The 16,794-nt window shown below is 40.3% G+C and overlaps 1 protein-coding gene across 3 annotated transcripts in view; it reads right to left on the reverse strand.

Annotated features, from left to right (window-relative positions):
- Positions 1–16,794, reverse strand: part of CFAP74 (cilia and flagella associated protein 74) — a 195,612-nt gene that overhangs the window by 74,807 nt on the left and 104,011 nt on the right. For 2 of the 3 annotated variants that reach the window (XM_040325888.1, XM_040325887.1), the window contains exons 22-23: positions 16,016–16,144; positions 243–330 (exon numbers count right to left, since the gene is read on the reverse strand). In XM_040325888.1, the coding sequence (XP_040181822.1) occupies positions 243–330; positions 16,016–16,144 (217 nt within the window). The remainder of the gene's footprint in view (positions 1–242; positions 331–16,015; positions 16,145–16,794) is intronic. The other variant, XM_040325889.1, reaches the window with a different exon arrangement.

Below are 16,794 nucleotides of genomic sequence, written 5' to 3' on the forward strand. Positions count from 1 at the left end.
CAAAAATGGGAACTGCTCAAATCAATTTAAACCTAGCAAAGTAAAGATGCATATGGGTAGAGCTGTTTATTGCTCTATTTGAAGTGAGGGGAAATGTTACCAATTGCCACACAAAATCTGACCGAGTTTCAGAAATCTACTCACCTTTGAAGAACAGAGCATATACAGTAGAACCCGGCAATAATAATTGTGCCCTTGTACAAAAACCCTAATTTGTATTTAAAATGCATTATTGAGCTGACCTGATCAACCACCGATATTGTCACAGGGACCTCCAATACTCCAGTCTCTTTATCAAAATATTCACCAGCATCTTCAAAAAGAGAGTGTCTGAAAAACAAATAAATTATATGTCACCAACAAGTGTACAAACTTTAGAATCATATATAGCTGCTAACTGACTAGATTTTACATGCTTGCCATACTAACCTATGCTCTATCTTTGCCATCATGCTAAAACGTATGACAAGGAAAGTTACAAACACACTTTCATAAGACATGCTGGGCCAGATTCACAGAAGAAGTACGCCGGAGTATCTACTGATACTCCGGCGTACTTTCAAATTTGCTGCGTCGTATCTTTAGTTTGAATTCTCAAACCAAGATACGACGGCTTCTGGCTTCGATCCGACAGGCGTACGGCTTCGTACGCCTTCGGATCGTAGGTGCAATACTTCGGCCCCCGCTGGGTGGAGTTTGCGTCGTTTTCCGCGTCGGGTATGCTAATCAGCTTTTTTCGGCGATTCACGAAGGCACGTGCGGCCGTCGCATTCTCTTACGTCGTCGCTAGTCGGCTTTTCACGGCGTATAGTTAAAGCTGCCATTTTGTGGCCTAAAGTTAGACTTGCCATTTCAAAGTATGGCTGTCGTTCCCGCGTCGATTTTTAAATTTTTTTTTTTGCGTAAGTCGTCCGTGAATAGGGAAGGACGTAACTCACGTCTATGTTCAAAAAATGACGTCGGTGCGACGTCATTTCGCGCAAAGCACGGCAGGAAATTTCAAAACGGAGCATGCGCAGTAGGTTCGGCGCGGGAACGCGCCTAATTTAAATGATCCACGCCCCATTTGAATTAGGCGGGCTTGCGCCAGAGGGATTTACGCTACGCCGCCGCAACTTTACAGGCAAGTGCTTTGTGAATCAAGCACTTGACCGTAAAACTTGCGGCGGTGTAACGTAAATGCGATACGTTACGCCGCCGCAGATGTCTCTGAATCTGGCCCTCAGTGTCCAAAGAAATACAATTCAACACAAACAGGCCAGACACAGCCTCTGAACTGCCATGTGCACTCCTCAATTGAAGTCAATGGCATTTTGCTGACCTGTCTTTGGCATGTGTTTCAAATGATTGTCAAATGCAGAAAAACAACTTTCAACAACACAAGCCCTCAAAATACTCCCATATAACAATTTTATCTTGATTTTCTTTTAGCTATTTGCATTTAATTCAGCTTTATGAAAAGTCATCTTTCATAGATTTACTGATTTGTCACACAGAACATTTTGTAATTTATCATTATTAAAAACAATGTTTCCATTTCAATCTGTGGCAACATATGATATTCTAAAACAACCAAAAAATTACAATTGACTACCTTGAAAGCTAAATAACACATTTCTGCAGGCTTCATGTACATGCCCTTAGAAAGATTTCTGGCTTACGTGATGGGTTCACTGCGTTTCACACATGCTCAGAGCCAGAAGTAACGTTTTAGACATCCCCAGGCTAGTAGTTAGACCCCTTTCACAAAGGGGCCGCAGCCACATTCGCGGTAAAGCGCTGCTCGTTTTAGCGCCGCTTTTGCTAGCGGGGAGCTATTAATGAGCTCAAAAAAGGGTTAAAAAACATTTTTAGAAATATATATTTCAATTATTTATTTACCTTTTTGTCTGGATTTTAATTCGGACAAATATGACAATGGGAATTAGCCAAAAGCAAAACCCACTTCCACATCCATTTCATTAAGGTAGAAGTAAAGCTCAATTTTTTTTTACATTTTGGATAGGGTGGAGAAGGATCAAAACACCTGTCAGGTTTTTATTAGTTGTAACAAATCCATCCAGCACCCAACCGTTACTTCCACATATTGGGAGCACACAGCCAACAGTGATATTGTATAAAAACACAAAAAAGCCAGCACTCAGTTAGTAGATCCAACAATTTTAATGAGGTTATACTGAAATAATGATAGCAAAATGTGCAATAATAGGCACAATACACCACCGATCTCTTTTGGAGCCACGGCAGCCCCTTTATCAAGGTGACAGACAGCGTCTTTATTGCAGCCCCCTTTAACCCCATTGCGAAGACTCCAGGTGACCATTATAAAAAGGAATAAAAGTAAAAGACAATTTTGAGTTGCCACCTGATAGGGAACTCTTGCAATGGAGACACTAGTTCTAGTGACCCTGGTAACAACTAGAAATTTCCCCAACTTTGCAGGGATTTCCTCTCACCTTCTATAGTGGCTACAGTAGTGGTTGTCAACCCTGTCCTAAGGTCCTACTAACAGGTCAGGTTTGCAAGATAACTGAAATACATCACAGTTAATATCATTTGCTGCTCAGTGATTGCAGTATTCTAGTCATCTGCATCTCCAAGGTTATACATAAAACCTGGCCTGTTAGTGGGCCCTGAGGACAGGGTTGATGACCCCTGGGCTACAGGACAGAAAAATTAGGAGAAATCCTCCCAATAGGACACAGATGGCAAAAAACAAACAAAAAACTGAGGGGTTATAACCCTCCCCTCCTCTAACCCTATCCAAAATAATAATAAAAAAAAGTTTGGGCTTTATTTCTACTTTAAATACTCTGCCCAGTTATCTTTGCATTGTGCTACACTAAGAAAAATCCTAGTGCTAAGTGATAAATTCCTCTAGCTAAACTTGATACACACATACCTTATGTGTTTAGATTTACAGAACATGAAACTAAAAACAGTCATTTTGGCTTCAATTGTTATGCCACCTGCTAAAGCTGATGTACAAATTTAACCTGCATCCAAAGTTAATTAAACACACATACGCCAGCCCAACATTTACAAGCTGTTCTCCTTCTTGGGGGCTGCACTCCAAACTCGTCAGCTATTTCTCTGTCCATATGTCACCTTGATACAACAATTGTTCTTTTCGACCTCAAGCATATCTATTATTAGGACCTCCGCAGGGTTTACAGGGAATAAGCAATTGTCCCAAAGTCATGAGGGAAATAACAATCAGTAGGAATATACTGTAAATATTTTGTTCTGTCAGGTTATCACAATATTTTAATTAATAAAGTAAGGAGCATTGTAAGAAATAGGACATATTCCTATGAATGCTAATACACACTGGGCCAGATTCTGAGTCGAGATACGACGGCGTATCTCCAGATACGCCATCGTATCTATGCGCCTGATTCTTAGAATCAGTTACGCATAGATATCAGTTAGATCCAACAGGCGTAAGTCTCTTACGCCATCGGATCGTAACTGCATATTTACGCTGGCCGATAGGTGGCATTTCCGTCGAATTACGCGTTGAGTATGCAAATTAGCTAGATACGCAAATTCCCGAACGTACGCCCGGCCGACGCAGTAAAGTTACTCCGTTTACGTTAGGCTTTTCCTGGCGTATAGTTACCCCTGCTATATGGTGGCATAAGTGCGGCGTAACAATGTTAAGTATGGCCGTCGTTCCCGCGTCGAAATTTGAAAAAGTTACGTCGTTTGCGTAAGTCGTCCGTGAATGGGGCTGGACGTCATTTACGTTCACGTCGAAACCAATGACGTCCTGGCGGTGTACTTTGGAGCAATGCACACTGGGAAATTCCACGGACGGCGCATGCGCCATTCGGGAAAAACGTCAATCACATTGGGTCACACAACATTTACATAAAACATGCCCCCCTGTTCCAAATTTAAATTAGGTGGGCTTACGCCGGACGATTTACGCTACGCCGTCACAACTTACGGAGCAAGTGCTTTGAGAATACAGCACTTGCCCATCTAAGTTGCGGAGGCGTAACGTAAATCAGATACGTTACGCCCGCACAAAGATACGCGATCGGACGTGAATCTGGCCCACTATATTTAAATATAAGTGTATTGCTTAGTCTTAAGGTAAAAGTGCCAGTGGGTCAACCAAATTAGAAAGGTACTGTCCTAAGAAGAATGTTATAGATGTCTATCCTTTGGCCAATTTGCTAAAATTCCACTCTGTAACAAAGCTCTTGTCACCGATGTGACTCCAGACTTGGCGTGAGAAAAAAATTTGTTCAAAACTGGCCACTGTTGACTAAACCATAGATACGTTTTAGATGTGCTCCCCCCCTCGTTATAAGCTAGCTAGCCAGCAATTTAGGCCCCATACACACCATAGAATCTATCCGCAGATAAATCCCATCAAATGGGTTTCTGCGGATAGATCCTATGGTGTGTACACGCCAGCGGATATTTATCCGCGGATAAATCTCCCCTGGGATGGATTTCCAGCAGATGGATATTCGCTGACATGCAGAACAAATCGATCTGCTGGAATCCATCCCAACGGATGGATCCGCTCGTCTGTACAGACTCACCGGATCCATCCGTCCAAAGGGATTCCCCACACGCGTCGTAATGATTTGACGCATGCGTGGAATTCCTTATATGACAGCGTCGCGCCCGTCGCCGCGTCATAATCGCGGCGACGGCGCGACGCGTCATCGCCAGAGGATTTCCGCGCGGATTTCAATGCGATGGTGTGTACACGCCATCGCATAGAAATCTGCTGAAATCCTCGAGAGGATTTATCCGCGGATACGGTCCGCTGGACCGTATCCGCGGATAAATCCTCTCGTGTGTATGGGGCCTTAGAGATGGAAAAATCCTTGCACAAGGAACTCTTTTGCCTAATAATACTATACTCCATCTATTTGCAGAGCCTTTGATGTACTCACATATATCATTTGTACTATACTTCCCATGGAAATTTTTCTGCCTATATAGAGTCTCCAATATTCAGATGTATATAGATACTGGATCTTGTCCATTTCAAGATAGTGAGATTTGTTCTGTTTTTGCTCTCTTGTTGCTCGTCCTGAAGAAGCCTCACGGCGAAACGTGTAGACGTACAAGGGATCCAATTCATACTTTTCAATATCTTGTATGGTTTTTATTTTTGAATATTGTATCGATTTGTCTATTTTTTGTAATAAACATACTTTTTAGCTATTTCTATTGTTGTTTTGCCTTTAAAGTCTGACCATTGGTTACCCCTTCTGAGTAATCTTCTATGTTTTCCTCTCATTAATACGGATGTGGCTTCCCCCTTTACCCCTTATTATTCTATATTTTTTTTGTCTTAATTGTATTTACAGTTTGTGTTGGGGTGGTATAGGCTAGTACACTGCATATATCTATATATACAGTGAGGAAAATAAGTATTTGAACACCCTGCTATTTTGCAAGTTCTCCCACTTGGAAATCATGGAGGGGTCTGAAATTGTTATCGTAGGTGCATGTCCACTGTGAGAGACATAATCAAAAAAAAAATCCAGAAATCACAATGTATGATTTTTTTAACTATTTATTTGTATGATACAGCTGCAAATAAGTATTTGAACACCTGAGAAAATCAATGTTAATATCTGGTACATTAGCCTTTGTTTGCAATTACAGAGGTCAAACGTTTCTTGTAGTTTTTCACCAGGTTTGCACACACTGGAGGAGGGATTTTGGCCCACTCCTCCACACAGATCTTCTCTAGATCAGTCAGGTTTCTGGGCTGTCGCTGAGAAACACGGAGTTTGAGCTCCCTCCAAAGATTCTCTATTGGGTTTAGGTCTGGAGACTGGCTAGGCCACGCCAGAACCTTGATATGCTTCTTAAAGAGCCACTCCTTGGTTATCCTGGCTGTGTGCTTCGGGTCATTGTCATGTTGGAAGACCCAGCCTCGACCCATCTTCAAAGCTCTAACTGGGGGAAGGAGGTTGTTGCCCAAAATCTCGCAATACATGGCCCCGGTCATCCTCTCCTTAATACAGTGCAGTCGCCCTGTCCCATGTGCAGAAAAACACCCCCAAAGCATGATGCTACCACCACCATGCTTCACAGTAGGGATGGTGTTCTTGGGATGGTACTCATCATTCTTCTTCCTCCAAACACGGTTAGTGGAATTATGACCAAAAAGTTCTATTTTGGTCTCATCTGACCACATGACTTTCTCCCATGACTCCTCTGGATCATCCAAATGGTCATTGGCAAACTTAAGACGGGCCTTGACATGTGCTGGTTTAAGCAGGGGAACCTTCCGTGCCATGCATGATTTCAAACCATGACGTCTTAGTGTATTACCAACAGTAACCTTGGAAACGGTGGTCCCAGCTCTTTTCAGGTCATTGACCAGCTCCTCCTGTGTAGTCCTGGGCTGATTTCTCACCTTTCTTAGGATCATTGAGACCCCACGAGGTGAGATTTTGCATGGAGCCCCAGTCCGAGGGAGATTGACAGTCATGTTTAGCTTCTTCCATTTTCTAATGATTGCTCCAACAGTGGACCTTTTTTCACCAAGCTGCTTGGCAATTTCCCCGTAGCCCTTTCCAGCCTTGTGGAGGTGTACAAATTTGTCTCTAGTGTCTTTGGACAGCTCTTTGGTCTTGGCCATGTTAGTAGTTGGGTTCTTACTGATTGTATGGGGTGGACAGGTGTCTTTATGCAGCTAATGACCTCAAACAGGTGCATCTAATTTAGGATAATAAATGGAGTGGAGGTGGACATTTTAAAGGCAGACTAACAGGTCTTTGAGGGTCAGAATTCTAGCTGATAGACAGGTGTTCAAATACTTATTTGCAGCTGTATCATACAAATAAATAGTTAAAAAATCATAAATTGTGATTTCTGGAATTTTTTTTTTGATTATGTCTCTCACAGTGGACATGCACCTACGATGACAATTTCAGACCCCTCCATGATTTCCAAGTGGGAGAACTTGCAAAATAGCAGGGTGTTCAAATACTTATTTTCCTCACTGTATCTATATATATCTATATCTATATATCTATATATCTATATATATATATATATATATATATATATATATACACACATATACAGGGTTCGACAAAGCCGGGCACCAGATCGCAATTGCGACAAGAATTAGCGACCTGGCGCCTGGGGTATCCTGTCTCTCCGTGCGCACCCCCTGGCGCGATCCCACATGGGTTGTAATGCATTTTGATTCAGTTGATTTGGGTTGTAGCATTTTGGGTGTTGAAACACAATCCTTTAATTTGTATGTAGGCTGCTGAACTAATTTCTAGGGTTCTTTCCTATTCCAGCATGGTTAGGCTCAAAGGTAGGTCCATAAAGACATGGTTTGAGGAGTTTGGTGTGGAGCAACTTGAGTAACCTGACCAGAGCCTTGATCTCAACCCTACCGTACAACTTTAGGATGAATAGGAAACAGATTGTGAGCCAGATCTTCTCGTCCAACAACTGTAGCTGACCCCATCAATGCTCTTTTGACTCTGAATGAGCACAAATTCCACCACTTTCCAAAATTTTATAGGAAGCAATACCAAAAAAGTGGACGAGGAGCCAACGCTACATGAATGCCCATGGATTTGGAATGGCATGTCCAGCAAGCTCCTCTACTTGTGATGGTCAGGTGTCCGCAAATTTCCATACATATAATATGTGTAATACTTGTGTATTTTTTAGGTAAGTAGGGCTTTATATGTGCTACAAAGAAATCACACAAAATATCAATCTTATATTAAATAATTATAAAAAGACAAGGGACATTTCTAAAAATAATAAAAATTGTATATATATAACCATTGTTGTGATATTGGGTGTCTAGAACCGATGCGTTTCATGAAGGACTCGCTTCCTCAGGATCCATGCTCTTTATAATTTTGTTGTTCCCTACCCCCCCCTTTTTTTAAACATAGGTTGCTTTTACATCATTGATTCTCCAAATGGGTTCATATGAACATGGGATTCCCTGCTAGGAAAGAAACGCAGGCTATTAAAGAGGTAAATATGGTGCATGTATTGTGGCAATTATGATATCTTTATTGGTTGGCAGAGATTTTCCGATTTGGGGGTTGTATGTCCCCAGTTGGTTACATACATAAATTTGTTTTTAGTAATGTCCTTTGTCTTATTTTTATAATTATTTATTAAAAGATTGATATTTTATTTTTGTATGATTTCTCTGTTGCACATATAAAGTCCTGTTTACCTATTCCTGCCTTTTTTTGGCTGTAAGGGGTTCTTGAATTTTTCATATGTTGAGGGACGATGTCCACTGAGAAATGATATTAAAAAATCCTTGTATAAATAACCTCCTCCACCCAATACTACATATTTTTAATTATAACTGATTGAGAAGATGCTAATATATTGTAAGAGGTACAAAAAAGTGAAAACACTACAAAGTAAACAAATTGCCTTTACGCACCACATATCTTTGATTGGTTGCATTCTGTTAATTACACCAGCCATCAACAAGCATGTCATTTGAAAGCCATGGAAGGAAGACAGGCTACTGTATAAATTACTGCAACATGTTTAAATTCAGCATGTTAATTCATCGGGAAGAGAAACAAGTTCCGGCAGCACCAGCTTTATTTCTTGTTCGGAGCTATAAACTTTACGTTTTCTGAGGATCCAGCATTTTTAGGAAAGTGACTAGCAAACAATCCTGAAAAGCTGCAGAGTTGTCACTTAGCGACCTGTATTAATCACCAAAGTACCTGCTGCACAACACCCTGGATCCCCATAAATATCCTCCCTATGTGAGACGGCTCGATGAGTCTTTAAATAAAAAAAGTTAGGTGGAAAGCTGTCAACTGAGCCAAGAAACCAAAGTAATCCATCGTGATGGTATTTCACCCAAGCTTTGAGCTTGCTGAAATAAACGCAGGTCCCCTGTGTGCCTAGGCAACAATACTTTTTCTTTATAAATTGGCATTAAGACCTGCAAAGTCAGGGAAGAGTTGAGACTGTAGATCATGTTCCTATACAAATGTGAAAAGTGTAAGCAGAAGTGATTTTTTTTCATGCTCTATCAAGCAAATCGTGCACATTTTCCTTAGTAGGTTTTCAATTCACTGCTAGAAAAAGTATACTTTTTACATTTACAATTAACTTTATTGTGTTCTGCATTTGAAATAGCATTTTTGTAGTTGCTACAAATCATTTTCTCTAAGTTCACTGAGAGACACAGCTGTTGATTGAAGATCAACCATATTCAAGTAGGTTTTGCTGCCATTTCCAGCAGAATGCTAGGCGCAAGACAAACTAAACAAGCAGCTAGGACAGCTCCTTAAGGTGGGTAAATCCCTGTCAGAGAATGTCAGCCGGTGTTCTGTTAACTTCCGATGCTCGTGCAAGTTTGCAAGGGGCGGATTTGTTCATGATGGGCGCGTGTGAGGGGCGGATGCCTACATGAAGGGGGCGGATTTTGTAATGATGGGCAGTGGTGCTAAGATGGGGGCGGAATATTTCACGAAACTCAAACACATCTCCTAAACAAATATATCTCTTCTATTCTTCCTACACGTATTTGCGGGGCGTGTTTAGCCAACTGAAGGGCGGGTTTTTAAATGTTAGCAGAGATGCATTTGTTTAGGAGATGTATTTGAGTTTCGTGAAAAAATTCCGCCCCCATCTTAGAAGCATTGCCCATCATTACAAAATACGCCCCTCTTCATGTAGGCATGCGCCCCTCACATGCGCCTATCATGAATAAAAAAGGCCCTTGCAGACTTGCAAGAGCATCGGGAGCGCATGGCACAATGTCGGCTATTGTGCGCAGGAGCAGTCTACAGCGGTTTGTAAATTCAGATGCTTGGCGGGTCTCTGCGCATGCGCAGTTCTGACCGGACATTTCTCAATAAGGGGCATTTCTCGACAGGACACGGCAGTGAGCAGAGCAAAAAGAGAAAACCAAATAACCTTGGCAACAGGCCCAATATCTAAGTAGAGGGGCAAGAGTGGTGTTTCTGAATAACCTCAAAGAAAGTTATTTTACAGTAAGTACAATTATATTTTCTCTTTCGTTCATTGAGAAACAGAAAACAGAAAAGGTAGGGTGCCAGGTCAGTGTGAATGTAAAATCAATTGCACTGTATTCAAATACACTTACATAGTAGTATCTTGCAAGCTATATAGTTAGTCAGGTTGGAAAAAGACACAAGTCCATCTAGTTCAACCATAAAAATAAATAAAATAATAACCGGTTGGCTACAGTGCTGATCGAAGCAAAGTTTCCAACAAGCCCATTTGAGAGCAGTGAGTTATTAGTTTAACTACTCTCAAACAAAATTGGCCATAAATGGATCGAAATCAATCAAAATGGATCCCTGCTGAACTGGCCAAATTTGATCCCTCTAAGCCCAGCTTGATTCACAAGTCTGCTGAAGATATCTCACTACAAGAGTTTTTTTATTTTTTTTGAAAAGGATGGGTATTAAAGTGTACAGTATGTATAGCCAAAAGTTTTTTTTTTTATATGGAAGGTAAGAGTTAGAGCCCCTGTCAAATTGTTATTGCCCTCTGTGTCCTTGTATTGTCATTGTCACCAGGACTGAAAGTGAGGGAAAATCCAAAATTTGAAGTTGTCAACAGAAAATGAATTGAGCAGAAATTTTCCAGTGGAGATACTTGTTCCAGTGACAACTTTCACTGATAATGTAGAGATTTGCTTCAACTTCCTGTTGTGTCTCTGGGACATGTGTTTAAGGAAAACCTCCACAACTGGACACAAACTGCACAAAATAAACCAACAGGGGTTATAAAAGTTTTGCCTATACATAAGCTTTTTGGTTACACCAAATTCCGACCATCAAGAACGCGGTGACTTACAACACTACAACGAGCCAAAAAAAGTTCAATGCTCATGAGCATGCGTCAACTTGATTCTGAGCATGCATGCATCCAGATGAACGGAAATTCATTTTTTTTCATCTAAAAAATTGAGAACATGTTCTCTATCTAATTCCGTCAGAGTTTCCGACGGAAAAAGTCTGATGGGGCATACACACGGACGGAATATCCAATGAAAAGCTTCCGTCTGACTTTTTCCTCAGAAATTCCGCTCGTGTGTACAAGGCATAACATCGCCCACACAACCGAACCATTAGTTTTGCTAAGCTTTCCCTTTAAATCTAGAAGGCCATATTCCTGAATTTCTTCTTTTTTGATCAGTAAATCTTACCATCATATTAGCTTACTCAAACACATAGTTCAGAAACTCATATTCCTTTCCCTTGATGTCTAATATACAATATGAGCATAAAACATTGCTGCTTAACCATTCAAAAGCTATTTAATAAAGTGAAAGTTGATTTACTCTCCCTGCAAACCAAACCTGATTTTTAAGAGAACTGTACAATGTGTGATTAGGATCTCATTTTATTGCACTGTCGTTTATCTTTGCGTTTTAATAAAACTTCAGAGTATTGCTGGGTAATGCTTTAAAGCCCATAAATGCTCAATTTGTATGAAAAAAAATGTTAATCTGGCTAATGTTAACAGACAGAAAGCTCTGCAATGATTTAGGAGATGAAACACTGGCTTTCCTTTTAAGCAGTTTAACTGCAGTATTATAAGCCACTATTTTATTCTATAGGAGCAAAACCAGACAAATATTTAGTACAATTCTCCCAGAACAGACTCATAGCATGTACAGAAATTAAGTGATAGTAAAAAAAATGAACCTTTCAGGAACAATAATATATTGTCCTGGAGAATGCACCTATCATTTTGTAGTGTGCAACATGTTACCGGGAACTACTGGAGGTTTGAAATTTAAAGAGAACTTTCACTGAAAAGTGAAAGTACTGCTCATCCTCCTCCTTCCCCAATCTGCAGTGTTTTTCTTTAGGGAACAAGTATTTTTTTTGACAGGTACTTGCTTCCACTTTCACCAATCCTCACCTAGGAGAGGATGATTGATGTCTGATTATCCTTCCCTACTCCCATCATGTCACACCTCCCAGGAGGATGTGGAACCTAGTCTTACTGGCACTTGCACAGTTGGGAGTAATCTGGAAGTCACAGACAGCTCCCACATCCAAAATGGTGCTACTGGGGATCTGTAGCCTGGCGAAGAATCTGCTGTGGTAAAGACAGAGCTGGACTCCTGGGCTGGTAGGTACCTGTTTGTTAAAAGTCACCTGCTATGGTATTTGTAGCTGCTGACCTTTATTTTTTTACAACAGTAGTGATGCTCCGCTTTAATCACTTGCTGACTGCCGTATGTATTTATGCAGCCTGCCAGCAAGTGGTTATACCAAGATCATTAGACATGTGCAATTCGTTTAGTTCCAAATTCGTTTAACAAATTTGGACAAATTTGTTCATTCGGAAATATCCGAATTTTTACGAATACTTGGAAATGAAAAAAATCCAAAAATCTGGAAATTTGAAAAAAATCGGAAATTCGAAAAAGAATGAATATCCCAAAAATTCAAAAAGAACAGAAATCTGAAAATAAGAATGAAAATCACAAAATTCAAAAATCTGAAAATCTTAAATAACTAACTTATAACAACTTAACTATTGCCAACTATTAAATTATAGGTATTGGAACAGAACGAATACAAATGTATCCAAAGTTACGAATTATCCGTAATAACGAATGCCATATCTAAACAAATGGAATGTAACAAATTAATATATAACAATAATAATAATACAAACTTATTATTATTATTATTTAGTTTTGTTCCATTTGTTTAGATGCAACATTCTTTATTTCGGATAATTCGTAACTTCAGATAAATTCGTTATGTTCACTGACGAGCCAAATTTGAAAGTAAATTCCAATACCTATAATTTAATAGTTTGTTACTATTAGTTAGTTATTATTTAGGATTTTTGTTCTTTCTAATTTTCGTATTTTCCTTTCTTATTTTTGGATTTTTTATATTTTCGAATTTTTTAATTTACGAATTTTCAAATTTCCGAAAAAACAAACAAACAAACAAATACAACGGAAACAAACAAATTCAGCAGGGCACATGTCTAAAGATCTGTCATGGATATGCAGTAATGTTTGTCTGTCAGCTTATCTCCTCCTTGTGCTCACCTTAGAGGCCAGCCACTCTCACCTGGCTGCTTAAGAAATCTCTCCTTTAGCATGGCTCCACCCCAGGCTCATCAAGGAACTCTATATAAACCTGTGCACTGCAAGCCAGCCGTGCTGATCAACGCTGTTTGTTAATCTATTGTGTGTTTGGTTTCCTGTTTCCTGCTTGCCATGTGCTCTACGTTTGTCTCTGTTACCGATCTTGGCATGTTCTGACCATCCCCGCCTGCTTGTGACCCAGACCTTTGGCGCGTTCTCGACTATCCTTGCCTGCTTGTGACCCTTGACCTTTGACTTGTTCTCAGTTTATCCTTGTCTGCTAGTCGCCCCGACCTTTAGCTTATCCTCCTATAGCCTACCATGAGCGTGAGCTGGGAGACCCTGGGGGCCGCGACCTGGAGTCAGCTGCAGCGTAGTCCATCCTCACCACTAGAAGCTCTGGTGAACACCTGCTGGCTCTTAGACTCCACGCCCTGGGGAATCTTATGTTATAGCTCCCTGTGGGATCTGTGTTGGCACCCCAGTAGACCTGCCTTTCTGCACCACCCAGGGTTCCATCCACAGCAGTCAGCCGTAGGGTCCACTATCATAGCGGTGCACTCCTGACCCCAAAGGTGTGCATCTATAACCTGGCCTCAGGTGACCTGACAAGATCATAGCTGCAGCTGCAATAGTTTTTTTTTCTACAGCCAATGATCAGATATCTAGTGAAAGTGATCTAGGTGGCTTTTCAGCCGCCCAATTATTTTTACAGTACTGAGAAGGCCCCCACATAACATCTGTGCAAACACGGTAAAGCATGGGACACATATGTACTCACCCAATGGGAACAAGGTGTGTGAGTTTGATAAACGACTGTGCCAATATTATGCTTCATAAAAAAAAATTGCAAAAGGCACTAATTTTATTCTACAGGTCCTCTGCTTTCAATAAAATAATTTCCTAGCAAAAAATGCTGATTTTACCATATGTGTGAAAAAGTAAAACATGCTCTGGACAGCAAGTGGTTAAAGACAGTTTTTTTCTGAGTGAGAACTGGTACATATTTTCTGAGAACATAACAGAGCAGAACCATTTTACACTGTAAAATTAGACAAATAGGAACAGGAAAAAAACCTGCAAGGTAATCAATCACGGGTAACAATTCCTGTCTCATTGCCAACAATGCTCACCACAACTGCTGCAGAGTTTTATCTGTAGACACCTGCTTGCAGAAGAGGACTTTGTGCTTATAGATTTCAATATAAAAAAAAATTAAAGAGTATTTTCAATTTTGCAGCCACAGTGGGATAACACTTCCTTCTTTCACACAGCATAACTTAAAGTGGAAATTCACTCTCCCAATCAACATTGAATATTTTTAATGTTCATGCTGCCAACATTAATAAATAGATAGGAAAGTATATTATATTAACTTGTTTGAATTTTTTTTTTTTTTACATTTCTTTAGTTACCTTCTGGTTTCTTGCCTAGTCAAATGATGTCATACATCCCAGGAGTCTTCCGGAGGGGAGGAGAGGTTTTCTTTCACAGCCAAGCACACTCTTCTGTATGCATGCTTGAGCAAAGGGCAGATGGATTCCAGGAAGTAAATGCTATATGAATCATTTGCCCTTGTTCAAGATGGCCACGGACAAAAATGCAAGGGGGTTGTTCTTCAAAGTGATTTCTCAACAAAATAAAACATGGAGACATGAATGCAGGAGGGAGTTTGCTTTGAATATTAAAATATTTTGCTTAAGAGGGTCTGAGGAGCTGTGTTTGCCATAGTTGACCCCCTCTAAACCTTACTCCGATCTGTGATCACCCGAGTCTCAGTGACTCGGGTGATCACAGCGCGCCCTGCAGGGGGAGTCTATAGACGTCCTCCCTGTATTTGGGGTCAGCGCTGTAGCCGTCATTCCGTGGTTAAAAATGGCCAAGAAATCATAAATTCTGCCAGGGTATGTAAACTTATGAGCACAACTGTATCTATAATATTTTTTTCTTCATTAGTAATGTGGGAATAAATTCCAGTCTCTGCATACCAAGGGTCACCTCCACAAGATACTTAGACGCAACTCCTAAAATCTAGAGGTCATCTTAGGCTGCTACCAGTATGGTCAGCTTTTATATCCACTGCCATTTGCTGACCTTACTGATGGGTAATCATAAATTTTCATAAAATCTCCATTTTTGTTCACCCCCCATTCTGCAGGGGCGGGACAAATAAGCAGTATCAGATATTGGTACACTAGATAAAAGGGTCAGCAACTCTGTATCATAGTAATGTGGCAGTCAGTATACTACCAGTACAGCAGGCTAACCCCTTGGATAGAGCAACTGGAATCCAGCTGTAATTGTTATAATGAGATTTGGAGAATGAAACCTAATACTTGACTGTTTGCTCCGAGAGGCACCAAAGATTGTCTCCACACTGCATGTATAAATCATTCAGAGATCTGTTTAAGTGCATGGATGGAATAATACAATTTTTTTTTTTAACTTTTTAGATGTCTTTATGTAATATACATTTGTAGAATTTTTTTTTTTTTTATTATTGTTATTTTACTTTGGGGCGATATATTCTTTTACCTATATTGAGAGCAAGATACATTTATGATGATTTATGTTTTACTGTTATCCTAGAATATGTTACAGTATGGATCAATGAATAAGCATATTGTTTGTACCTAATGAATCATAGGAACATGCAAAACTAGGTGGCCATCCTGTAGAGTAGACAAACAACAATGTGACTGATGAAACATCTATAATCCTAATTTATGATGTACACCATATTCTTTTTATCAGAGGATTTTTTTTTAAATATGGAGTGTCTTATACTGTACAGACTAATTTTGATTTGTAACTTGTAATTTTTGTGTGTGTTATTTTGGCAATACGTCCCAGGGTGCTGTGGCGAGAAGTTCTATATGTAATTTCTGAAGTACTAAGAACTGATGGAGGACATACCTGGGTATGAACTTGAGCTGTACGCTGAAGGATGACTGAGCCTGGATGAAACCAGTCTTTGGAAGCAGCTCCATGTGGTTTCTTAGTTTTTTGCAAACTTCAAACTTTAAACGAAGGGCAGTTGTTGCTCTGAAAATCAGACACAAGAATTTTATATACTATTACACACTTTGTGTTGGTCTATCACATACAATCCCTATATAATACATTTACATTTTTGGTTGTAACATGATTTTTTTTTGAAAAAGTCAAGGCACTAGCTATCTAGCTAATCTAGGTCAATATTCTGGTGACACCTATTTATCTCAGATCTTTGTAAGAATGACCGTTATGGCCTTGGAATGAAATGTGTCTTCAATACACCATCCTATTTCTTCTCTATGGCTATGGAACTTAAAGCGCTTGTAAACCGCATAAACTTTTTTTTTTTCTTTCAAACCTGCAAGGCAAAAGGCATAATCAGCTAGTATGCACCGCATACTGGCTGATTATGAAATACTTACCTCGGAACGAGGTGAAGAACACTTACCTGGTCAACGCAGAGCGAGATGTCATCTTTCTCCGGCGTGTCTTCCGGGTATCGCCGCTCCAGCGCTGTGATTGGCTGGAGCGGCGATGACGTCACTCCCGCGCGTGCGCGCGGGAGATTTAAATTCGGCAAGGTCCGGCGGCTGCCGGTCCTTTCGCCGTGGATCCCCCCTGCACATGCGCCGCTGCAATCAGCGGCGCATTGCGAGGGGAATATCTCCTAAACCGTACAGGTTTAGGAGGTATTCTTT

Source organism: Rana temporaria, chromosome 10, assembly GCF_905171775.1.
Source record: "Rana temporaria chromosome 10, aRanTem1.1, whole genome shotgun sequence".
Classification (NCBI taxonomy): domain Eukaryota; kingdom Metazoa; phylum Chordata; class Amphibia; order Anura; family Ranidae; genus Rana; species Rana temporaria.